General features: G+C 62.7%; 1 protein-coding gene across 2 annotated transcripts; it reads left to right on the top strand.

Moving 5' to 3' along the window:
* The first annotated feature begins 654 nt into the window (after nt 1–654).
* Nucleotides 655–25,316, top strand: AEBP1 (AE binding protein 1). Of its 2 annotated transcripts, XM_065584372.1 has the most exons (22): nt 655–1,657; nt 6,289–6,720; nt 12,718–12,783; nt 13,148–13,219; nt 13,579–13,650; nt 14,488–14,577; nt 15,631–15,717; nt 16,309–16,398; nt 16,814–16,906; nt 17,434–17,508; nt 17,964–18,073; nt 18,186–18,325; nt 19,080–19,164; nt 19,601–19,745; nt 20,272–20,360; nt 21,035–21,158; nt 21,521–21,717; nt 22,027–22,206; nt 22,531–22,876; nt 23,427–23,566; nt 23,652–23,751; nt 24,271–25,316. In XM_065584372.1, exons 1-22 carry the CDS (start codon nt 1,399–1,401, stop codon nt 24,828–24,830), a joined length of 3,552 nt encoding a protein of 1,183 aa, XP_065440444.1. In that variant the 5' UTR covers nt 655–1,398; the 3' UTR covers nt 24,831–25,316. The 2 variants fall into 2 exon arrangements, with proteins under 2 accessions (XP_065440444.1, XP_065440445.1); XM_065584373.1 differs by lacking the exon at nt 13,148–13,219 and having other exon boundaries at nt 688–1,657.
* The last annotated feature ends 368 nt before the right edge of the window (nt 25,317–25,684 follow it).

The raw sequence follows: 25,684 nt of genomic DNA, 5'->3' as shown, positions 1-25,684 counted from the left end.
TCCATCGTCATTAAGGCACAGAATTTCCCATCTGCTGCACCAGAGGCTGCTGAGTTCAGCGGGGGGCCTGGCCACCGAGTCCAGTGGACCTGGCATGGAAACCGGTGGGCCACAAAATCCAGGGGGGGCGGGTCACTAGATCCAGGGGTCCAGCTGCAGAACCAACAGAGTTCTGGGAGAGGAAGGTGACTCTGCTGTTTGTACAGTCATGCCCCCCGGGTGCCTGCCTGGGCTTTGGGCCCCCAATCCCACCTCTGCTCGGTATATTTGGGGAGAGCCCGCTCCTTCTTCTGCAGGGATCTGGAGCCATCTGGCTCCTGCGTGGTTTGGATCAGATCTTCCCAGGGACTCCTGCATTCAGCAGTGGGCCGGCATCCCCAGCACCTCGGCGTGTGCACTCTGCCATCGGGGCGGCGTGCTGAACGGGTGCCGTAGAGGGGGCGTCCCAGAGGCCGATCCCAGTGCTGGCTGTGAATGGATCTCCAACACCGCTGGAAGTCTCTACTGGTCCTGTGGTGCGTGAGCCGGTGCTGGCTGCCTTGGGCAGCATCTCTGCTTTCCCAGGCAGGATGGGGTTACAGTGAACAGCGCTGCCCTCTCTGATCCACTCTTCTCTGGAAATGGGAAGGGGAGGCTGGCCTTGGTTTCCTCCGCAGAGCTAGACGATTCCTCCAGCTGTCAGGCTTCCACTCTGACAGCTGTAGGGGAGAGGGGAAGGCGCCTGCTGCTGCTGCTGCTGCCGCGCTCCGGGACTGGATCAACCCCCCACACCCTGCAGATTGGAGACCCGGCGGGCGACCAGGCGCAGCAAAGGGAACTGCGTTGCCGAAGCCCCCTCTGCATGGGGGGAGCTGGAGACCCTGGTGGGGGCAGCAGGGCGATAGTGAGGAATCTCTGAGCTCTCGGGCGCCGTTTGCTGGCTGCAGCGATCACTGGGCGTATTGGACCGGTCCGTTCAGCCCAGCCTGGACCCCCCAGTTTTGGATGTGTGTGGGGGGGCAACCTCTCCAGGGCGTCGTGGGGGCCTGCTGGCTCCCAGCCCTTGGCCTGCTGCCTCTGACTTCAAAGCTGACGCAGCCACAACCTTCTGGTCTGAATTAAGCCCAGCTGTGCGGAGCTGCATTCTTTGGGGCTGGCTCCGGCTCCCCCCTCCGCCCCCCGTCAGCAGCGCATTCCACCGCCCGCTCCGGAAGCCCCGGAGCTGCCCTGTCCTGACAGCTGCGCCGCATCTGCCTGCTGCGGAGCCCGGTGACCCCGAAGGAAGCGAGAGCGACAAACAGCCCCCCACCGGGTCCTGTCCCCACACGGCCAGCCAGCCAGGTGAGGCCAGGGTCTGTGCCCGCCGGGGCAGTGGGTCTCTAACTCTGCCCTAGCCCCCCCGGGGTGCGCGAGGCTTCCATGGGGCTTGCCGGAGCCTGTCGCCTGCTGCCGCTCTGCCTGCTGGTGGGGCTGCTGACCCCCAGCCCGGGGCAGCCCCCGCCGGAGCTGACGGACGATGAGATCGAGGAGTTCCTGCAGGGCTTCCTGCGGGAGGTCAGCCCCGAGGGCGAGGAGGAAGCCGGGGGGCAGGGGCTGGAGGAGCCCCCCGAGCCGCAAGGGAGGCTGAAGCCAGCAGGGAAGGACAAGGCGGCCAAGGCCCCCACAGAGGTGGAAGAAGGTAAGTGTTCTGAGAGCAACCTGGGCACAGAAGGCCCGATCCTGCCCTACCCCGCCCCCTTGGGCCCAAATCTGCCTGGCTACGTTGGGGCCCGATACTTCCTGTCCTACCTACCCTCCTTAGGTCCAATTCTGCCTGGGCCCTGCCCAGCCCCCTCAAGACCCCATTTCCTACATCCACTCTGCACAGGTGTGACTGGCATCCAGGGGCTGGGCAGGGGGAACTGGGCCTGGAGGGATGCGCTGGCAGGGCCAGCAGAGGGGCTGGGCTGGCTGCGACGTGCAGCTCCGGATGTGGGATTCCCGCTGACTGGCTTGTGCTGGGTGCCCCTGGGGAGAGGGGGAGCGGGAGAGCAGAGCAGCCAGTGCCCCTTGCTGTGCTGGGCTTCCCAAAACGCCTTGGGAGCTGCCGCCCCTTCCCCTGGCCCCAGGCCGGGCAGCGCTACCGGGGGTACCCAGCCATGGGCGACAGGCTGGAGACTGGACCACAGGGCTTGCCAGCCTGGGTCCGAGCCAGGGTCAGCCCAGGCCCAGGGTCCGGTCTCTGACCCCTGGATGCTGCAGGAACCCTTCTGTGATGGGCACCCCTGGCTGTCAGAGGTGGGTGTGGACTGTCCCTTCCCAAGGAGCGACGGGGAGCCTGACGGAGATGTCTGGAGATCAGCACCTGGTCGGTTGTGTCCTCCTAGCAAACCGGGTGGCTAGTGCCTGGGGCAGCGTGCTCAGCATTCCTGGGGCAAAGCCAGGGGGCAGCCACGGTGGAGTCTGTGCCCCCTGGGGCAGATCTCCCCCTCTCCCCTCATGTAGATCCCAGATCTCACCCCCTCCCCCGCCTGTCACAGTGACAAGGGAGCAAACCCCTGTATGGACAGTGTCTATTCATCAGCCCCCCCTGCACTGCATGAGCAGAGCTGCTCCCCCCTCTCCCCTGTGCCGATGGCCCAGGTAAGGAGCAGGGCTGCCGGGGGGCTAGTCCACGCTGTCCCTGTTAGAGGGGTCGATGGAGGGTTTAGCCCCTAGGGCTGAGAATCCAGCCACACCTCTCTCCAAGTGTTAGTGCAGAGGGTGATGTGGGGAGCTGATATCCCAGTGTCCCCCCTCCAGACAGCCACACGGGGGCACAGGTAGGGCGGTTCCCCTCGCACCAGGGCTGTCTCTGGGACCAGCTCACAGGTGGGCCAGTCAGATTGTCACAAGAGTGATCCCAGGCCCGGCTCCAAAATGTCCCCACCGAGCTGCCTCTAGGGGAGAGCCCAGGCCAGGAGGGGAGCCAGGCCCACCTCCCCAAACATCAGCAGCCCAGAAAGCATGGGCTTGGCGGAGCAATAAACGCGACTGGGTACTGTCTTTGGGGGAGGTGCCCCCCTGTGTGTGTGGTGGATGCATGATGTCTGTGTTTATGTGGTTCCGTGCATCCGTGTGTGTGTTTGTATGCGTGCATGTGGTTCCCTCCATGCATGTGTTTGTGTGCCTGCCTGCTGCCACTCTCAGCCTTAACACAGCTCTGCCGCGCTGCTTTCCTGGCGGCTGGCAGGAGGTGCCTTCAGCCTTTCCCAACCCCCGGCCGCCCTGCCCCATGGCGTCCCCCTCCACGCTGACCCACAGCGGCAGCTCACCGGGTGATAGCAGTGTGAACCCTGCCGCATGGGTGTGTGACTGAGAACTAGAACATTTAGAGTTTTCAGTGGAAAAAAAATCAACCCCCCCAAATATTTTGATTCGGAAATGGGATCCCCACCCATTCCCCTGCAAACCCCCCCCCCCCCCCCCCCGCGCTCATGGGACTTGTTGTTTGGGTGCCTCGTCCTCCCATTGGCTGCTATGGGGCCGGCTCCCTGGTCTGGCTACATCTCCCATGATGCACAACAGGTTCCCCTTTTGGGGAGGGGCTTGGAAGGCGTATGGCTGCGGAGCATCATGGGAGACAAAGTCCCCTGGAGAGCGTGGCGCATCGAGGAGAAGAGGGGAGCGAGGTAACTGAACTGCATCTCCCATGGGGCATTGCAGGATCCAAATATTGCAGGTTTCGGGCATTGGTTTTTCCACTGAAATCCCCCCACAGGAAAGAGAAGCTTTTTGCAACAATAACAACAAAAAAAGCTGGTTTAGTGGAAAAGCCAATTTTCTATATGGTCTTGATGGAAAACTTTCAGTTGGCCCCTAGCTCCATCCTCTCTCCCTCCTGTGTCCTGAGGAGGCTGTGTCATCCCTGGGCTCTATGGGGGCTGGTGCCTTTGCCAGGGCTTCCCCCAGGCTGTGAGCAGGCCCCAGAGCACAGCGGGCAGCTGGGTTCGCTTCCCCCTGCTCCCAGCCCCGCAGTGGGGTGGAAGCACCGTGTGGATCAGGTGTCGAGTGATGGGGCAGAAAGGGGAATCCTGCATGGGAGAGCTTTGTGCTGCTGTCCTTACTAGTGCCGTGCGCGGGGTCTGAGCTGACGGGCATCGCAGACGCTGGGGAAGAGCCCAGGGCTGGGATAGCAGGGGGTTGTGGGTCCGGATTGAAGGGCATGGAAGAGCTGGGTGGGGAAAGGGATAGCCATGCACACGCTGTCTCTCGCCAGCGCTCCCGATCACACAAGCCCCTGGCAGCACGGGCCCTCTGGGCTTTGGAAGTGGGCCGCCCACTCCGTCCTGTCAGCTTTTCCAGGCTGAGGCCTGCAGAGCGGGGTTTGGCTGCTGGCCCAGCCCTCAGGGGCGAGGTTTCCCTGCTTGGCGGTTGCCGGTGTGCAGCCTGGACCCTGGTGGGGGCTCGCTCTGTTTTGCTCAGCCTGTGGGGCTGTGCCAGCTTCTCCAAGGAGGGGGGCCGTGCTCCCTGCTCAGGGCCCCGAGCAGGACAGGAAGGCTTGTCTGAGACAGCCCTAATGGCCTGTCACCCAGGGGCAGGGCCCTGGGTTAGGGTAGGTGGCTGGAGAGGTGTGAGCTGGGGGCCGATCATTGCAGGGAGCCGTTAACACTGGAACCCAACAATGGCACACTGCTCTCCCTGAGGATCGCTTTGTTAGAAACCTGCAGCTTGTCTGCTTAGCCAGGGCCACCGGGTGTATCAGCCCCGACCAGGTCGGGTGTGGGGGCATCCAATCGCTGCCGAGGTTGGGCAGGGAGTGAGGAACTCCAACTCGGCTTGTGCCCAGAATGGGGCTTCACCCACAGACCCGGGGGCGAGGGAGCGACGAGGAGGAGGGAGCCCTGGTTGTTGTATCCTCTGCACGGGGGACTCGTTCCTCCCTGCAGCCTGCCCTGGGCATGTCAGTTCAGCGAGGCCATGTGAGTGTCACACTCCTGGGGGGCACTGGCCAGACAGCGGGCACTCAGAGCAGTGGGGAAGTTCTTCCCCATTCCCCCAGGAGCAGGAGTGGCTACAAATCCGAGCCCAGAATTGGGCCCTCTCTGCTCACGCACCAGAGGACATGGGAACGCTGCTGCTCAGAGCTTTGGAATGAGCCTGCGGCTGCCGCGGGGCGACAGGGCCGTTACTCAGCAGCCTCATCTCCTTCCTGTCAGCCACTGAGTCATGGAGCGAGGCCTCCATGTCTGGCTGGAGCTTGCTGGAGCCCTGGGCCAGGGAGATCTCAGAGCCCCCACCCTGACCATATGCCTGAAGAGCACCCGCCTCCTAGAGTGCCCTCTGCATCACACGCCAGTCCACGAGGGGCCTCCGGGCCAGGGCACTAACAGAGCCAGATACCCACGCTTCCCACTCCCCCTTTAGCTGTTCCCTGTTCCCCTGCCTCCATGTCCAGCTGACTATGCACCAAGGTGCTAGCTTCTGTCCTGGGGCCCATCCTGGGGTCAGATCAGTGGGGCTGGAGCTGGGCAATTATGCCAAGGCATTTCCTGCCATCTCTTTGGCGCTGGCTTCCTGCCTGTCCTGGGGAGGGCGGATTGTTCCCAGAAGAGGGGGAGATGATCCGTGACTGCTGGAGAACATTCCCAGAAAGCAAACCTCATATTCATAACCATGGGAATTCACTGGGGCAGCTGATTGCTTTCGCCCCATCGGGGAGTAGAAACAATTCTCAGGACCATGGTCTCCAATCAGTAGAACGGGAGGTTTGAAACACCCCCCAAGCTGCTTGCTGAGTAAGTGAGCGGCCAAGAGTGACGCACTCAAAGAATCTGGCTAATCGTTCCAACGGGTGCCCTCTCGGTTTGCAGACACGCCGCAGCCGGATTTGCTGGCTGCAGGGCTGGCACTACCAATGCCGACCATTCACAGCTTGTGAGCCTGGCTCCAAACAGCAGATTTAAAAATTCTAAATGCTGGGCTGCTTCTGCGCGGAAGTGGTGGAGAATGCGGACAGCCTAGGTCATCGTGTGGGAAATAGAAGGAACCCCAGGGAGCTGCTCGGACACAGAGGCTGTGGACTATGGTGCTGGCAAGGCTGGGTGCCCAATGGACTGTGGGCATCAGAAATCCCCAGTGGGTATTGTTTAATGTCCTGCTGAAAGGCAGGGGAAGAGCCAGGCCCCAACAGAGTGTGGCTGGCTTCATGTATGGAATGACAATGACTCCATGGGGCCCGGGTGGTTGGGGGCAGGTGGCCCCACAGACCCAATGGGGAGAGGCCTGGGGCCCAGCTGGTTGGGTGGGGGCCAGACATCGGCCTGGGACTGACTCTTTCCTTTTATACAGGGACAATTGTGAAGGTTAAAGAGAAACCTAAGAAAGGAAAAAAGGAGAGGCCTCCCAAGCCCACCAAGAAGCCCAAGGAGAAGCAGCCAAAGGCCACCAAGAAGCCCAAGGAGAAGCAGCCAAAGGCCACCAAGAAGCCCAAAGAGAAGCACCCAAAGGCCACCAAGAAGCCCAAGGAGAAGCAGCCAAAGGCCACCAAGAAGCCCAAGGAGAAGCCTCCCAAAGCCACCAAGAAGCCATCTGGCGGGAAGAGGCCCAAGATACCACCCCCCACCCAGCCCTACGAGGAAGAGGAGAGGTACCGGCAACCCGAGAGACCTCTGATCCCCCCACCAGCCAAAAAGGATTACGACCTGCCCGAGACTTCCAGAATCGCCTCACCCTATGACGAGGAAGAGGAGAGGTCCCGGACATATGGGGAACGGGATAAAGGTAAGTGCTACAGATTGGCTGATCGGGTTGCCAGTCACTCAGCACGAGACGCCCACCTGCCCCTCACTCCTTCCCGCCTGGTCCCATCGCCCGCTGCCTCTCCAGAGCCCCCCAACCTCAAGGGCGACCCCCCCAATTCCTACACACGACAGGCTCCTCCCCCTTTAGCGTGAAAGGACATGACCAAGGAGTTACCAATCCGTGAATGTCACTAAACATGCTGCATGGCCAGTCTGAGCGGTGGCTTCTCCCTGGAGAATGCCTCGTGGGCATCGTCTGGGGCGACATCTCCCTGCTTGGTAGCATCAGGGTCCCTTGGAGTAGAAACAGGGCCAGGAGGCTCTCGGGTGCCATCACTGCCTCTGGCTGTATTGCGGCTCGGGATTTCCAGGAGGCGGCAGTGTTGTGGAACTTGTGCTTCAAGACTGGGTTATGAATCTTTTCCGGGGCATGTTCGGTGCCGTTTCTCTCCACTGAGGCAGAGGGCCAGGTGCAGTCACTCCAGGGGTCCCCCAGTCAGCTTGGTCGTCTCTCACTAAGATTTTCTCACCCAGCCTGACCGCCTAGCCACAAATAAGCACATCCACTTGATTCTTATGAACATCCAGTTTAACCAGTCCAGGTGAGACCCTAAATTACCTCCCATAAACAACATTGCTAGCATCTGGTTTGCAATCGCATGGGCTTCATTGCTATAGGCCAAGAGAAAAATTGCAATATTGTGTGATAAGCCACCTTTACTGGGGGGTCATAATCTAGATCGCTTGCTTGAATGTCTGCAGGAACATTTCTGCCAGGACGGTGAGGAGCTGAGGTGCCATGTTTGATACCATTTCTCTCGACAAACAATTGGACATCTTCGGATGTGAGTTAGGTTCCGTTGTCACCATCTGCTCAGAAACTCCCGTCCCTGAAAAGCCAAGTCCTAACCCTCTGCGCTGACCTAGTGGAATGCACACAGAATACTGCAAGTCGGTTAGGTTGGGCATCTACGGTAATATATGGCCCTGAAAACAGTCCAGTATTATCCATGCAATGGAGCACGTTTAGGCATGTGTTGCATTGGCTGACAATCTTGACGCTTGTTCTACCATTTCCTCCATTGTGTATCAATCCCTGCCCACCACCTGGGACTCTTGGCCAGACTTTGCCTTTTTGAAATTCCCAAATAGTCTTTGTCTAATTCTTGGAATACGCGGGCCCTGAGCCCCATAGGAATAACCACGTTCGCAACCTTGGTATACACTTAACGGTTCTTTGTGAGCAAAGAAAGATGGACACAGCTGTCCGTGCATATTACTCCATTCACTCCTCGAAATGTCCTGCTCTTTCACCAGCACTGGGTCATTGTTAGGGTTTTGTTGGCCATGTCAAGGGTGCCATATATAATATACCTGCCTGGCTCTGGTGCCACTTCCGTATGCCAGCTTACCTGCCACTTTCCAACGGGCCAGCGTGTCAAGCAATCTGCATTCGCATGTCGGTTGGTCCTTTTGAACATCACCCCTCTCTATAACCATGCTGGAGTCATTGCCGGGACTCCTTTAAAACCGAAAGCAGTGGTTGGTGAATCGTTGCCTACCCAGGGATTGGTGACACTTTTTAACTCCACTCTGAGCTTCTTGCTCACTTCAAGTACAGCTCCCTTCCCTTCTGCCAAGAGATCTAAAGCAGTGTGATCTTCCACCCCATGTGAAATGACTGCTCCAGTTCCATTATGTGAGGTGGCACAAGCTATCTTCATAAGCAAAGGTGCACTGTAGTTGGTAAGGACCCTTCCCAATCCTGGAAGCTTCTTGACTTCATCAAGAACAGTGGCTCACTGTAGACCAGTGGTTTTCAAACTTTTTTTCTGGCGACCCAGTTGAAGAAAATTGTTGATGCCTGTGACCCAATGGAGCTGGAGATGAGGGGTTTGGGGTGTGGGAGGGGCTCAGGGCTGGGGCAGAAGGTTGGGGTGTGGGGATGAGGGTAGTGGGGTGGGGCTGGGAATGAGGGGTTCAGGGTGTGGGAGGAGGCTCTTGGCTGGGGAAGGGGGTTGGGGTGCAGGAGGGGGATCAGGGCTCTGGGCTGGGGGTGCAGGCTCTGGGGGTGCAGGCTCTGGTGGTGGGGCTGGGGATGAGGGGTTCGAGGTGCAGGAGGGGGCTCCGGGTTTGGGGGGGAGAGTACTGGGCTGGGGCAGGGGGTTGGGGCACAGGTTTGGGGCATGAGCTTACCTCCAGCGGCTCTGGTCACTGGTGAAGCCGGGGTGCAGAGGCAGGCTTCCCGCCTGTCCTGGCACCACAGACTGCGCTGTGCCCCGGAAGCGACCAGCAGCAGGTCCAGCTCCTAGGCGGAAGTCCACAGGCACCATCACCCCGAGCTCCCATTGGCCAGTTCCCAGTCAATGGGAGTGCGGAGCTGGTGCTCTGGCGGGGGCAGTGCACAGAGCCCTGTGGCTCCCCTGCCTAGGAGCTGGACCTGCTGCTGGCCACTTCCAGGGCACAGCGCGGTGTCAGAACAGGTAGGGACTACTAGTTTTTACTGGCCGGCTGCCAAGGTCCCTGGGTGCTGAGCAAAGCGACCCAGTGCCTTGCATTCCGCGACCCAGTACTGGGTCGCGACCTGAAGTTTGAAAACCACTGCTGTAGATGGAAAAGGTGGGTGAGGTCTTTTATTGGACCAACTTCGATTGGTGAGAGAGTCGAGCTGTAGACCTGCACCACTTCTGTGCAACAGCTCATAATCTGGCCGCTGCGTTAAGTAAGGTCGGTCGGTAGTAACTGACCGTGCCCAGAAAGGAATGTGAGTGGGACACATTTCGTGGCTGGGATGCCATAAGGACAGCTTCGCCTTGCTCTTGGGATTTATGCAGCTCATCTTTGTCGATGGAATGGCCGCCGTATGCAACTGAACCTTGGAAAAAATCCCATTTCTCCTTGTTTGCCCCAAGCCCACATTCAGACTCACAACGGCCACCGGGAGGTTCCTCACCCCTAGCTCTTGTGACCAGTGTAGTAGCCTAGTAATGCCCTCTAATAGCAGGTCCAGAGCTTGCTTCCAGATAGCGAGTGTGGATGCTATTCCAAACACCGGCCAGGGATGTTGGAATAAGTCCTTGTGTGTGTTCATTGCGCAGTACTTGTGACCATCTTCAATCTCCATTTGTAGATAGGCTCAGGCTCAGTTGATCTTGGAGAAGCGCCTCCCACCAGCTAATGAGGCAATGATAGCCTGACTTCCAGGCCAGGAGTACTGATCTTCATGCAGTACCGGGCAATCTTGAAATCACCACAAATGTGGTCAGCTGTGTTCTTTTTCATAGAATATCAGGGTTGGAAGGGACCTCAGGAGGTCAACCCCCTGCTCAAAGTAGGACCAATCCCCAGGCAAATTTTTGCCCCAGCTCCCTAAATGGTCCCCTGAAGGATTGAACTCACAACCCTGGGTTTAGCAGGCCAATGCTCAAACCACTGAGCTATCCCTCCTCCCCCTTTTACACTCCATTTGCTCCAGTTGACCTTGGGTATAATTCTGGAGTCCTAAGCGCCCTATGGCAAAATGCACTGGATGAACTTTGCAAAATGTAGGAATTGCTCCCTCTTCAGGCACAAGTTTTGCTGGCAGGTGTTTTAAGGTTTTGATGCCCTCCTGAAAGACATCCTCTGCCTTGTCCACAAGGTTTGTTTTGGGCCAGAGGCCATAACATTTTGTAAATCTGCTGGCATTTCGAAATCAACAGGAATTAGGTGCCTAAACAACTTGGAGGATCTGGACCTTTATGCTCTGCTGTCCACCTGAATCTCTCTCAGCCACTCTCCCTCAAATAATACCTGACCCTCTCGCTTCACAGCAGAGAGGCTTAACAGGCCCTGTACACATTTGTATGTCGCGTTCAGTGTAATAACCGCCAGGGCAGTGAGGACTTCCCCGTGTATGTTTTTAGTAGCACCAAGTTTTCTGCAACGTCCCCTCTTTAAAGAGCCTCAGATTATCTGACACAGACATAGCAGACCTGGTATCCAGCTCCATTTGACGTCTTGCTCCATCCGGTGTAAAGAAATCCAACGGACCCGTTATTGTTACACAAACTGTTGGAGAGATGGAATTGGAATTGGAAAAGATTCAGAAAAGGGCAACAAAAATGATTAGGGGTATGGAACGGCTTCCCTGTGAGGAGAGATTAATAAGACTGGGACTTTTCAGCTTGGAAACTAAGGGGGGATGTGATAGAGGTCTATAAAATCATGCCTGGTGTGGAGACAGTAAATAAGGAAGTGTTATTTATTCCTCATAACACAAGAACTAGGGGTCACCCAATGAAATTAATAGGCAGCAGGTTTAAAACAAACAAAAGGAAGTATTTCTTCACACAGAGTACAGTCAACCTGTGGAACTCCCTGCCAGAGGATGTTGTGAAGGCCAAGACTATAACAGGGTTCAAAAAAGATAAGTTCGTGGAGGATAGGTATTAGCCAGGATGGGCAGGGATGGTGTCCCTAGCCTCTGTTTGCCAGAAGCTGGGATTGGGCAACAGGGGATGGATCACTTGATGATTACCTGTTCTGTTCATTCCCTCTGGGGCACCTGGCATTGGCCACTGTCGGAAGACAGGATACTGGGCTAGATGGACCTTTGGTCTGACCCAGTACGGCTGCTCTTATGTTCTTATGCCCCAGCATTCTCCGTGGACTCCACGCTGTCACCGGCGAGCTGACGAAAGCCCCCGGGCTTGTCCTTGTGAGAGCGTGGTTGTGCGTTTTGCACATCATCTGTCTGCGCCCCAGTTTGTTGCAGCTTCTGCAGGGTTTGTCTGTGAACCAACTGTCCTTTGCACCGAGGGCCAGTTTGCCGCAGCAGGGGCATGCAGACAGAGTGCTGTCCGTTTTTGAGCTGACCTCCCGTTTATTTGTTGCCTGGGTGCTGTTGCAGCTCCCAGGCGGTTTTAGCAGCTGTCTCCATTGATAATGCAATTTCTAGTGCACATGTGAGGGTTAAAGCAGCCTCAGTCAATGCTCCATCTTGCAAACCGCACAGTAACTGAACACCCCATTGAAACGCTCTCCAAACTGGCACTGCGCTGTTAATGTCCTTGACCCAGCCATAAATTTGGGATTGCTGTTTGGTTCTATTTATAAAAGCGGAAACGCTCCGCGGTGCCCAGGAGCTGGGGGGGAGGTGACTTGGGAGAATTTCCACAACCTCAGCAAACATCTGCTGAGTAAGAGAAGCCCGGAGGGTTGTGTTCCAGGTTATTAGCTGTAACCCCCCCTTCCGCTGAGTAAAACCACCACTTTAGTTGTCTCACTTGTACCATTAGCTATTCCGAGCTGTTCCACTCAGCCAGAGAGCTGGGCCAGTCCTCGCCAGAGCTGCCAAGGGCATTTTCCCCAAACAGCCAGGGGTCTTTAAACCCTTTCCCTGCAAGCCGCTGGGTACCGAGCGCCTACCCCCCAGGGGCTGTCCTGCCGGGTACCGAGCGCCTCCCCCTGGGGACTATCCCCGCCGGGTACCGAGCGCTTACCCCCAGGGGACCGTCCCCGCTGGGTACCGAGCGCCTACCCCCGGGGACCGTCCCCGCTGGGTACTGAGCGCCTACCCCCCCAGGGGACCATCCCCGCCAGGTACCGAGCGCCTACCCCCCCGGGGACTGTCCCTGCCGGGTACCGAACGTGTACCCCCTGGGGACCGTCCCGCCGGGTTCCGAGCGCCTACCCCCCCCGGGGATTGTCCCGCTGGGAACCGAGCGCCTACCCCCCGGGGACTGTCCCGCTGGGTGCTGAGTCTCTCCCTGCAGGGACAAGGGCCATGTGGCTTCCCCGGGCCCTGAGAGCTCCTCCTTCTCCTGGCAGGGTGGCGCTGAGCCCTTTGCCCGGCCTGGTCCATGCGCAGCCTGACCCCCGTCATGTGGCTCTGCCCGCAGGGATCAAGAGGGCTGTTCGGTCCCAGCCCCCTGCCTTCCCGCCCCTCCCCAGCCCCTCGGCCCAACGCTCTGAACTCCTGCCCTGTGTTTTGCAGCTGGATTTCCCGAGGAGCCGGACGAACCGCGCTGGGCTGAAGAACAGGAGCCGGGGAGCCGCCGGAGTAAGAGCGATTCAGGGAGGGGGGTTGGGGGGGACCCAGGGAGGAGGGGTGGGGGTTGGGGGGGACCCGCCCCCCTTGCAGCACTGCCCTGGTGCTTCGTACAGGCTTGGCCCCATCTCCCTAGGGCACAGGAGCCGGGAGCAACTCGGTGAGCTTTGGCGGGAACAGCATGCGCTGCTGAGAGCTGTGGGGGGCGGAGGTGCAGGAGCGAGGGTGGCACGAGGGCAGGGCATGGGCAGCATGCGGGTCATGCAGCACGAGGGCGGCTGGGCAGTGCATGGGCAGGGGCGGCTGCAGAGGCCCTGGCGCAGTGGGAAAGTGCCCGGCCTGAGGACCCCTCCCAGCCAACGGGTTTTGTTCCTAGATGAGTTTCATGAGCCCCCGACGGAGCCGTGGGAGCCCGGCAGGGAGGACCAGAGACCAGCGCCCGACCCCGGTGAGCGGTCGCCAGCTGCATGGGGCCTGGCCCTGGCCGTGTGCCCCTCAGTTCCCTGTCCTGAACCCAGAGCGTCCCCGTGGCCTCAGGGAGGGCAGGAGAGTCTCCAGGAGCCCCCAGCCCTGGCACATCCTGTGGGAGCCCGGGGGGGAGGGGGGAGGGGGGAGGGCCGCCCCTCGGGCCCACGGACCTGGTGCAGCCTCCCAGATGGGGCTGTAGCAATGACTGTGCTGCCCTCTCTGGCCTGCTGTTTGGCTCCAGCCCGCCGCAGCAGAGAGCAGCCCCTGCCGTGTCCCCCCCGCCTGGCCCCGGCACCCTCGCGGGCAGCAGCCGGTGACTGTGTCTGTCTCTCTCCGCAGTGCTGACGGAAAAGCCCGAGCCACCCACGCTGGACTACAATGAGCAGATTGAGCGGGAGGACTACGAGGACTGTACGGGGCTGCTGCTATCTCCCCGTGGCCCCTCCGCCCAGACCCTCGCTCCTCTCTGGGCCCCGGCCCTGTGGGGACAGCCCTGACCTAGAGCAAGCGCACCCCAGGGACCTCCCCACACCAAGAAGAAGGGGCCGGCCTGCGACCCCCGATGCTTCCTTGGGACGGGGCAGTCTCACCTCCTAGGCCCCAGACCCCCAGCGCTGCACAGCCCCATCCCCTGTGCCCCTGGCCTCCCAGCACTCCCCTGAGGCTGCAGTGTGGAGCCTGGACCATAGAATGGCCCCTGCCCAACAGCTGGGGACTGAGCAGAGCCCGGAGCCCCAGCGCTGGGATCCTGTAAGATGGCTCTTAAACACCTGATACCCCTTGGGCCAAAGTCTTACAGGGCCTGAGCCACCGTGATGTCCACGGTGCCAGGTGGGGAGGATCAGGCCCACAGTCTCTGTGCGGGGGGGACTACAACCAGGGCTGCTGGCATCAGCTGCTCTCAGAGTAAAGCTGCCAGGATCCGGCCTGCTCTGCCCCCTTGACCCCACTCGCAACAGTGAAGGGAGACCACCACCCCCTGACACTGACTGCCCACTCCTGCCCCAGGATTGCCCCGGCTCTCGGATGGCATGGTAGAAAGCCATCCCTGCATCTGCTGGCCAGGCTGCTGCCCTGTTCTCCCCAGGGGGGGCATTACCCTTCCTCTTGTCAGCCCTTTCTGCCCACTCTGGACACTCGCGCCACATGGGAGCCCCCTGCCCCAACCCTGGGAGAAACCCCCTGGTTAGAGCCTCCGCTCTCCCTCCCGCAGCAGGACAGTGACAAACCCATGTTCCTTCCCCCCAGTCGAATATGTCCGGCAGCAGCAGAAACCCAAGAAACCTCCGAGCAGGAAGAAACCTGAGAGGCCGCCATTGGAGGTGGAGGAGAAGCCAAGTACGTTTCCTCCGGCCCCAAGTCTTCCCCAGCCAGGGAGGAAGGGGGCTGGGGGACAGGCAGGGAAGAAAACCCCTTGAGTGGGCCACCACTGGAGGGGTCTGAGGCTGCCCTGCATCGGTGCAGAGGCTGTTGTGTGCATCGGCACCAAACCAGAGGGACCAGGGAGCCACTCCCCTCCCCATACTTGTTAACAAGAGGCACATAAGTGCAGAATTCATGTCCTCTGCAGATTGTTTTCCCCCCGCAGAATAATAGAGTCTGCTGCGGAGGTGCTGCGATTACACCTTTCACACACCAGGGGCTGCTGTGTCACCAGAAGAAAGGGCAGCTGGCTCAGCCAGCCGCAGAGAGGAAGGGGGCACTTTGGCCTTGGGCCCCTCCCCCTTCTACAAAGGTTCTGGTGCCCTGGGTCATGTGCCCGCTGGTCAGAGAGGTGCCCACTCCTCATGCCCAGCTCCCCATGCAAAGCAGCACCTCCCCACTGCTTGGGTGTCAGAGCCCTTCCCATGGGGCTCACAGGCTCCGCTGCATGGGGAGCCGCAGGGGCAGTGCCCTTGGGTGACGTGCCCAGGCCCAACTAGACCCTTGGACTCTGCCCCTGCCCCTTAGCCACACATCTGTGACCCACACAGCCTGGGAACCAAGGACCTGCTCAGTGTAGGAGGGGCTGGGGTGCTCCCACACCGTGGTTATTCTGGACCCCTGCAAAGTCCCTAGGGGCTAGTGAAGCAGAGGGGCAATTTAGGGCAGCCCTCAGGTCTGCTCCAGCCACTGTCCCTGAATTCGCCTCAGAGCACCTCAGACCACAGGCCTAGCGCCCTATAATACCACAGATCGATGGGGAGGGGTTGTGGGGGTTGGACCATGATCTCTCTGAAAGGCCCCTTGCCTGCCCTGTCCTGGGCCACGCTGTGCTGCGGGCAGCTGAACATTAGCCCTCGGAGGGTCTGTCCTGGGCTAAGTCCCCCCAGCCCTGGCGGCTCTCCCCCACGGGCACCTGGCTGTACCCGCCTCGCTGGGGCTCACTCGGACTCTCTCCTCCCCCTGCAGAGCCGCCCGTGGAGCCACCCCCTCCGCCCCCCGAGAGGGACTACGATGAGGAGCTGCCACTGCCACCACTGCCGGACTACGACGACAGTAGGTGTCGGCCGCCTCAGGACGGACCCTCGGCCCCCAGCCGCTTGTGCCCGGCCTCCTGCCCCAGGACCCGGCCTCCTCCCCGACCAGCACTCGGCCCCTGCCCTTCCCCCCAGCACCCTGCCTTCCCTGCAGCTCTCTGTCCCCCTCTCCCCTGCTCTGGACCCCACAGCTTTCTGTTCCCTTCCCTCCCACTGCTCTACACTCAGACACCACAGCCCTGGCCACCGTATGATCCCGCTCCCACCCCCACCATGGCCTGGCCTCCCACCCAGCATGACGGGGCTTAAGCCAGCCAGGGGGGATCTGGCATTCCCCCCCAGGAGCTAACAGGGGCCCCAGCCCTAGTTAGAAGCAGCAGACAGGGGGTCCCCCCCGGAGAGCCGTGACTCTGGGCAGGGCTGGGATCCTGCGGGGAGTGCTGCCCAGTGCCTACACGGCCCAGCCTTGGTGCATGCCAGCCCAGCGCCATGTCCTGTGGCATACGGGGGGGAAAATCCCTGGCGTGTTCTCCCCCACTTCCCACTGCGTTCAGCAGCAGCGTCCCTGGCGCCCGGCTGGCCCCTCAGCGTGCCCCGCTCTCGCCCGCAGTGGAATACGGCCTGCCCCAACCCAAGAAGTTCCCCAGCAAGAAAGAGGGTGAAGGCGAGATGGAAACGGATGAGGAGCGACTCAAGCCACGTAAGGAGAGGGCTTCCCCCAGTGGGGTGGGGCAGGGCACACAGGGGAAGGGGCCATGCACATGGGGCAGGGCCAGGTTAATTGTGAGGGGGGCCAGGCACAGGGGGCGGGGCCATGTTAATTTTGGGAGAGGCCAGGAACATGGGGCAGGGCCATGCTAATTGTTGGGGGGGGGCAGATATGCTGCCCATGCACGCATTCCTCAGTAGACCAAACCCCTGGCCATGTGGGCTCCCTTCTCCCGGCTGGCCAGTGCTTCTGGCTACCCCTGGCCAGGGCGCTGGCCCTGTGGCTACATGAGGATCCCCAGGGACACAGTGCTCAAGCGGCCCGGGCAGAAGGAACCCACCAGCCTGGTCTAACCCTCCCTCGGCCACATTGGCCTTGACCCTGCCCCTCTCCCCTCCTGGAGCAGGAAAGCCCAAGAAAGGCGGCAGCAGCAAGGAGGAGGAGGAGGTGGACACGGATGATGACAAGTGGGCGGAGGAGAAGACCAAGGAGCGGAAAGGTGAGTGCGGAACTGCCTCCCTGAACCACGTCCTCTCCGGAGCGGGGCCACACCCAGGACCCACGGCGGGGCCCAGCCCTGCGGCACCATACCCAGAATCCCGGCCCTGCGGCACCGTACCCAGAATTCCCGGCCAGGGCCCGGCCCCATGGCACCATACCCAGAATCCCCGGCCGGGGCCCAGCCCCGGGGCACTGTACTCAGGACCCTCAGTGGGGCCCGCTCTCCGGCCTGGCCCTGCATAGGTCATTCCAGGTGCTCTGGCTCTGCTAGCTTGAGTTAGAGAGACGTGCACACAGTTCCCCCCACCCCCACCCCACTGCCTCTCTGCCCTTCCCAGCCCCCTCCCCTTCTGCTGCTCTGGCCCTGCTCAGCTGCCAAGGGGTGCAGGGCAACAGGCCCCTATCCCACCTCTTCTCCGTGCCCCTGCCTGGCATCCTCAGTGCCCGCCCGGAGCAGGGGGCCCAGCCCCAGCCCCGGCATCCTCCCCCTGCCGCTCACTAACCCCCCTCCCCAACCACCTGCAGGGAAGCCGAAGAAGCCGGGCGGGAAGAAGTGGGAGACAGATGAGGACGAATGGACGCCCCCGGAGGAGAAAACGAGTGAGTGACCCCTGGGCTGTGTCAGGGGCCCAGCCCGCCAGCCAGGGGGCAGAGCCACGTGCCCCCTTTGGAGAGCAGGGGGCAGGAATGATGCAGGGCAGGAGGGCGAGTGAGGTCGGTTTGCCCAGGGCTGGTTGATGCAGAAACTGGGCACGGCCCCGGCAGCCAAGCTGCCCGAGCCTCAGTGCCTCCGCCGGGTTGGTGCCCACACTGGGCCTGAGGGCCTGACTGGCACCTGCTGCCCGGCAGGGGCCATGCCAGCTGCAAGGGGCAGAGAGCAGGGAGAGGTCCCCCAACTCTCTGCCACCAGCAGTGGGCACAGCAGGGTCACTCCTGGGCAGGGGGCAGCTGGGTGTGCAGGCGTGGTCCTGAGCTGGGGAATGAGGGGGCCGGAGGGAGTTGGGCTAGCGAGGGCCTCCTCCCGTCACGCGGGCGCTGCCCTCCCTGCCTTGCAGAGTGCCCCCCCATCGGGATGGAGTCCCACCGCATCGAGGACGACCAGATCCTGGCCTCGTCCATGCTGCGGCACGGCCTGGGAGCTCAGCGCGGTCGGCTCAACATGCAGGTAGGAGCAGCCCCATCCCCTGCCAGGCCCCCCAGCCCCGGGGTCGCCCCCACCTGCCGTTGGCCTCAGAGCAGACTCTGCCCTCTCCCCTCTCCCTCTGCACCCCCCCCAGGCCGGCTCCAATGAGGACGATTTCTTCGACGGCGCCTGGTGCGCGGAGGACGACACCCGGGCTCACTGGATTGAGGTGGACACCAGGAGAACCACGAAATTCACCGGGGTCATCACACAGGGCCGGGACTCCCAGATCCAGTACGTATGGGCCGGGTTTTTTTTCCCCCAGATCCAGTATGTACGGGCCGGGAGGGTTCCCAGATCCAGTACGTAGGGGCTCTGTGTGTGTGTGTGTGTGTGTGTGTGTGTGTGTGTCCATCCCAGATCCAGTACGGACCAGGCTAGAGTTGCCAACTGTCTAATCACACAAACCCAAACACCCTTGTCCTGCCCCTTCCCCGAGGCCCCACCCCTTCTCTGAGGCCCCGCCCCACTCACTCCATCCCCCCCCTCTCCCAGTCACTCGCTCTCCCCCACCCTCACTCACTTTCACCGGGCTGGGACAGGGAGTTGGGGTGTGGGAGGAGGCTGAACCTGGGGTAGGGGGTTTGGGGTGCAGGATCTGGGAGGGAGTTTGGGTGCAGGAGGGGGCTCAGGGCTGGGGTAGGGGTTTGGGGTGCAGGATCTGGGAGGGAGTTTGGGTGCAGGAGGGGGCTCAGGGCTGGGGTAGGGGTTTGGGGTGCAGGATCTGGGAGGGAGTTTGGGTGCAGGAGGGGGCTCAGGGCTGGGGTAGGGGTTTGGGGTGCAGGATCTGGGAGGGAGTTTGAGTGCAGGAGAGGGTGCGGGGTGCAGGCTCCAGCTGGGCGGCGCTTACCTCAGGCGGCTCCTGAGCCTGGCTGTGTCCTGAGGCCGAGATCCCTGTACCTCCCTCCCCCCAGACTCCCTGCCCCGGCTGTGGCTGCCCCCAGCTGCCCCTGGGTGCTGAGTCCCCCCTGCGCTCTTGTCTCCCCAGTGACGATTTTGTCACCGCTTTCTACGTGGGCTTCAGCAACGACAGCCAGAACTGGGTGATGTACTCCAACGGCTATGAGGAGATGGTACGGGTCCTACCCCCCCCTGCCCCCCCTGCTGGAGGCTCCCGTCCTCCCCCCAAACCAGCCCCATCTCATCAAGGCGGCCTCCACCGTGTCTGGGGCACAGCGGCTGTAACTCTGGCGCATGCCTCAGGCCTGGGGGGGAAGGGGCGGGATTGAGGGGCACTGGCAGACCTGGGGGGAGCCCAGGCCTGGGGGTCAGGATTGAGGGGCACTGGCAGACCTGGGGGGGAGTCCAGGCCTGGGGGTTGGGATTGAGGGGCACTGGCAGAGCTGGGCGGGGAGGAGCCCAGGGCTGGGGATGGGGGTTGGGATTGAGGGGCACTGACAGAGCTGGGGGTTGGAGGCAGGGTTGCCCGGTATCTGCCTCCTTTGCCTGAGCACAGGAGCCGTGTCCTGGTGCCATGCCTGACGCTGCCCCTTGGGCCTCTCCCTGCAGCTCTTCCACGGCAACGTGGACAAGGACACGCCGGTGCTGACCGAGTTCCCGGAGCCCGTGGTCGCACGCTTCATCCGGATGTACCCGCAGATCTGGAACGGGAGCCTGTGCATGCGGCTGGAGGTGCTGGGCTGCCCCCTCTCCAGTAAGAGACAGGAGCAAACGCACCCACCGGGGCCTGATGCTGCTGAAGCCGCGGGTGGGAGCTGGGGCAGGAAGGACGGGACGGCTGGGGCAGAACAGGCCTGAGAGCCCTGCATGGGCAGGCTGGGCCAGGCTGCTGCTGGAGGGGCTCTGGGGCTGCTCCAGGTCCCCCCTCCCCAGTTGCAGGGACTCTGGGGACCTGGTGCAGCACTGGGATGGTCCTGCCCAGGAGCGGGCCTTGGCCTGGCTGAGCCCACCTGGCGCCCCAGAGGACAGGGGGCTGGTCCCACACCAGCGTCCTTGGCAGTGCCAGTGCGCTGAGCTCACCAACTAGCTGGGGAAGCTTGCTACAAGGGGCTCTGGGCTGAGCCCTCCGGGGCTGTCCACCGCAGAACCTGCCCGAGAGGCTCCATCACAGCACAGCCCCTCCCGGGCACCAGGGTCCCTCCCTCTGCCTCCAGGCTCCCAGGCTCTGGGCGGGCGGGTCATGGCTGCGTGTCTGACCAGCGGCTCTGCCCCCTCCCCAGCCGTCAGCAGCTATTACAGCCAGCAGAACGAGGTGACATCCACCGACAACCTGGACTTCCGCCACCACAGCTACAAGGACATGAGGCAGGTGTGTGTGCAACCCCCCTGGGGATGGGAGGGAGGGCGTTCACCTTTCGGCGTGGCATTCAGAGCCATTCGGAGCTCACTGGGCTGGCTCTGAGTCTCTGCCTGCTGCTGGTCCTGCAGGGCAGCGCCCAGCTCCTGGGGTGTTTCCAGGGAACCCCCTGCCCCCTCTTGGGGGTTAGCACTGCCCTGGCCTCCTATCTGCAGCATTTCCCAGTGCTACAGCCAGCCCCGTGTCCCCGGCAGCTCGGCCCCTTCCCGCAGAGTCATTGCCAGGAACTGCCCCCCCCCCCGCCCCGTGTTCTGCCGAGGTTCAGCGTGACACTGACAGTGGAGATCGACTCTGGCTCCTTTCCCGCCCCAGCTCTGCTCACGGCCAGTAGCCGGCTCATTGATCCCAGGGGCCAGAGCTGCCTGGCACCCGTCTGGGTGACGTCAGCTGATTCCATGAGCCTCTTGGGGCACCCGCTGTCCGCCCCGCTGTGCGTCCCGCTGGCAGGGACTCCCTGGCCTTTATTCCCCTCGGGGGAGAGCAATACAGCCCGCCCCGTCCCCCCTTGCCTTTCTGTTGGCATGGACTTCCCACCCAGGGCCCCTCCGTCCCCGCCCTGGTGCCACCCGGGGTGGGCAGGGGGGGTGGGCAGGCCTGGCCCACTCATGCCGCCCTGCTCCCTGCAGCTCATGAAGGTGGTGAACGAAGAGTGCCCCAGCATCACGCGCATCTACAACATTGGCAAGAGCTCCCGCGGCCTGAAGATCTATGCCATGGAGATCTCGGACAAGCCGGGGGAGCATGAGCTGGGTGAGGCGGGGCCTGGGCTGCGGGACGGGCAATGGGGCAGGAACAGCAGGCGGACCCCTTCCCCGTTAGCTGCCTCCGGCCTGGGGATTTTGGTGCAGCAAAGCACCAGACCGCTTTGTATGGCGAGGGGCCAGGAGCCGGTGGCACCGGGCTCCTGGGCATGTTGCCCTACCAGCCCCCAGTATGGCCCCCACAGGGATCGGAGGGGGTCTCTCCCTGCGTGGGGAGGAGCTCCCGGTGGGGTGGGACGCTGCCTGTGTCTGCCCAGCCCGCTGCTACCCTGAACCTGGTGCTCTGTGCCAGTCTCTGCGGGCGCCCTTGGCTGGAGGGCATTGCCGTGACCCCGCGCCCTCTCCCCGCAGGGGAGCCTGAGTTCCGCTACACGGCCGGGCTGCACGGGAATGAGGTGCTAGGCCGCGAGCTGCTGCTGTTGCTGATGCAGTTCCTGTGCAAGGAGTACCAGGATGGGAACCCGCGTGTGCGCAGCCTGGTGACTGAGACCCGCATCCACCTCGTGCCCTCCCTCAACCCCGACGGCTACGAGATCGCCAGCCAGGGGGTGAGAGATCCCCCGTGCCTGCCTGTTACCAGCCGCGCTTGGAGCTCGGCCTGGCTATGTGCCCTGGGGCGATGCAGGAGGGCGGCTGGGTGCAGGGACTGGGTGCTCGGCCATGGGGGGGACCCTGCTGGAGGCAGAAAGCGGGGGGAGGGGTCCTGCTGATGCTGTGATGGAATGAGGCAGGGGAAGCCACGTCTCCGTCAGCTCCATTGTGCCCAGCCCTTGGGGCATGGCAGTGTGGGGGGGTGGGCTGGGCTGGTGCCAGCTGCCGGGGGCCTGCTACTGAGTGGGTCATGCCCCTCCCTGCAGGGCTCGGAGCTGGGCAACTGGGCACTGGGCCACTGGAACGAGGAAGGCTACGACATCTTTGAGAACTTCCCGGACCTGGCCAGCGTGCTGTGGGCAGCCGAGGAGCGGAAGTGGGTCCCACACCGGGTCCCCAACCACCACATCCCCATCCCCGAGCACTACCTGGCCGAGGATGCCCACGTGAGTGCCCGTGGGGGCTCTGGCTCCCGGTCACATGTGCCACCAAGAGGGTGGGACGGCTGGGACCCCTGCCCGCAGGGCTAGTGGGGTAGGCGATCGCAGCCTGCAGGCAGGCCCGAGGGGGGCTGCTGGGGGTGATGGCAGGGAGCCAAGCTGGCATTTAGGGTGGAGCTACTGGGCAGGGTGCCAGCCAATACCTGGCCACTTCATGGAGTGGGGATTAGCAGGGGAGCAGGCAGGCATGGGCACCGGGCAGAGGGGCTCTGCCAGGGGCAGGAGGTGGGGGCTTTTGTGCCCACGGGCCCCAGTTCTGTGTTCCCCCAGGTGGCTGTGGAGGTGCGCGCCATCCTCGCCTGGATGGAGAAGACCCCCTTCGTGCTGGGAGCCAACTTCCACGGCGGGGAGAAGCTGGTGTCGTACCCCTACGACATGGCGCGGCCACCCCGCGAGGGGGAGGCGGCGGCGGCGGGACGCTCGCTGGACGACTACGAGGACGAGAACCTGGAGGCGCAGGAGACCCCCGACCATGCCATCTTCCGCTGGCTGGCCATCTCCTACGCCTCGGCTCACCTCACCATGACTGAGACCTTCCGCGGGGGCTGCCACACCCAGGACATGACCAATGGCATGGGCATCGTCAGCGGCGCCAAGTGGCACCCCCGCGTGGGGAGTAAGTGGGGGCTGGAGGGGGGGTAACGCTGCAGCAAACACCCGCCAGTCAGAGGTGCCAGGGGCAGGGAGAACTAGGATACAGGGCTCCCTTTGGGGAGGGTGCCAACATCGCCCTCAGCACAGCCCCCAGGACCCATAGTGCTGTCCCCTCCGCTGGGTGCCCCCTGCCCCACAGGCCACTCTAGCGTCACCCCGTCCAGACGTTTTCCAGAGCTTTGTTCGCAACGCCCTGCATGCCGAGGCTCCCGTCCCCCCACCTGGGGGTTCAGCCCCCCATTGCTCCTTGTCCCCCCCCCCCCCCCCCACCGGGCAGCACGGGCAGGCAGGGATCACTGGGCTGGTCTCTTCCCACCCCCCGTTCCCACCGCTCTGGCCTGCTTCACCCAGGCCAGGCGCTCCCTTGGCTCAAGGCCGCCCGCCCCCAGAGGCTGGCACCGCTGCAGCCAGGCTGCCTGCCCCAGGGACCCTGCCGCCCCCTCAGGAGGGGAACGTTCCCCTGCCCAGCCCCACCTGCCAGTGCTGATGGCCCGTCCCCCCTTCTCTGCCAGGCCTGAACGACTTCAGCTACCTGCACACCAACTGCCTGGAGCTCTCCGTCTACCTGGGCTGTGACAAGTTCCCCCATGCCAGCGAGCTGCAGCAGGAGTGGGAGAACAACAAGGAGTCGCTGCTCACCTTCATGGAGCAGGTGGGACGGGGGAACCAAAGCGGGGGGACTGGGAGACCGGGGGGGCCCTGCAGCAGCCCCAGGCTAACAGCCTTTCCCTCGGCAGGTGCATCGGGGCATTAAGGGAGTGGTGACGGACCAGCAGGGGGACCCCATTGCCAACGCCACCATCATCGTGGGAGGAATCAACCACAACATGAAAACAGGTACGGCCATGTCCCTGGGCGCCCCCCCCAGCGATCCCCCGGGCGCCCTGGCCTCACCATGGAGGGTCCCCAGGCACCCAGCCGCCCCAGTCTGCAATGGGTGCTGTTCTTCCCCTCCACTAAAGGGCACCCAGCCTGGGCCCACCCCTGTGCCCGGTGCTGTCCCCTCTCCCTCGGGGATTCAGCCTGTGCCCACCCAGTGACAGGCGCTGCCCCCACCTCTCCCTGGCCTTACACCAGAGCACAGACCCGGCAGCCGTAAGTGTCCCCGAGCTGGGCAGCCCCACAGCCAAGGTTGGAGGTGCCCAGCCCTCACCAGGAGGGGGGCCCTGACTGCGTAGGCCAGGCCTGGCCCTATGGCACGGCTCTGCAAAGGCCAAGGGGGAAGCAGGGGGCATCCAGGCTAAGCCTCTCTCCAGAAGGGTGCTGACAACGCTGTGAGGTGCTGGGCAAAACTCCACAACCACCAGCTCCTGCCCCGCGAGTGCCGCTCACTCCCCTCCCCTCGTGCCCTTGCAGCCAGCAGCGGGGATTACTGGCGCATCCTGAACCCGGGCGAGTACCGCGTGGTGGCCAGGGCTGAGGGCTACAACCCCAGCGTCAAAACCTGCACCGTGCTGTACGACATCGGCGCCACGCAGTGCAACTTCGTCCTGTCGCGCTCCAACTGGAAACGCATCCGGGAGATCATGGCCATGAACGGGAACCGGCCCATCCGGCGCATCCCGCCCGGGCGGCCCATGACACCCCAGGAGCGCATGCGGCTCCGCCAGCGGATGCGCCAGCGGATGCGGCTCCGCCAACAGATGCGCCAGCGCATGCTGAACGCCACCACCACCGGCGCCCCCCCCACACTGGCCCCCACCACCTCCCTCCCCTTCGCCTTCAGCAGCACCACCTTTGCCCCCTGGAGCCAGCTGCCGCCCACCGCTGCCACCTGGGAGACCGAGACCTACACCGAGCTGGAGACGGTGACAGAGCTGGTGACGGAGGCTGAGGCTGGGGCCTGGGAGGTGGGCACAGGGACTGCGCAGCCCCTGACCACAGCGGAGACCTACACCGTGAACTTTGGCGATTAGGAGGCGCTCCGGTCGCTGCTGCCTAAGGCCCAACCCAGACGCTAGCGCCCGGTGGCCAGCTCCCTGCCCGCAGCCAGCTGCCCTTTCCTCAGCTGCAGGCATGGTCATCTGCTTCTAGAGCCCCGCGGCTCCGGGCAGCCTGCTGTCGACCCAGCACTCACCCCCACCGGCCTCCTGCTTCCATGCCAGGCTCACCACACCGCTTTCTAGGAGTCCAGGGGTACATAGCTGCCCACAGGGGGCTGGGCATGGGGGTGCCTGACCCTCCTGGGCAGGAAACGACGGGATCCCCATGAGACCGGGCAGCACCAGCAGCTGGCCAGGCTCAGGGAGCGAGGGAGGGTTGATGCGGGACTCGGCCCAGCAGGGGGAGCTGGGACCCTCTCCAGGGCAGGGCCCAGGAGGCAGGGGTAGTGCAGCCCAGCGGGCAGCTGGGTTCCTCCACGCAGTTCCTGTTATACGAATAAATCCAGCTACGTCGGTAAAGGTGCCAGCTTTGTCTTCTCTCGCCTGGCAGGGGATGCCCTGCGCCAGGGAAGGGGGAGGATGGCTTGGCTGGGCCCCCTCCAGGCTGGCTGGGCAGAGGGGGAGAGCTGAGGGTTGGGCAGCAGGGTGGGGCAGCAGAGTGGGGCGCAGCCTGGACCCACCCTGCCAGGGACCCGGACCTGCTCCCGCGTCCCATGGTGGTGAAGCTGGAATGGCCAGGCCCCTGCAGCCACAGGGCATGGGCAGCAGTGCCAGCTCCCCCCGGCGTGGCAGGCTCAGGCCCTCGCCCTTAGCCGAAGAGCCAGCGCCCCACTGACAGGAGAGAGGGGCAGCTGGTCACTCAGCCAGGCCAGGCCCAGCCACAGCTT

Source organism: Chrysemys picta, chromosome 2 (genome assembly GCF_011386835.1).
Source record: "Chrysemys picta bellii isolate R12L10 chromosome 2, ASM1138683v2, whole genome shotgun sequence".
In the NCBI taxonomy this organism is placed as follows: Eukaryota; Metazoa; Chordata; order Testudines; family Emydidae; genus Chrysemys; species Chrysemys picta.
This window is presented reverse-complemented; position numbering and strand designations above follow the sequence as displayed.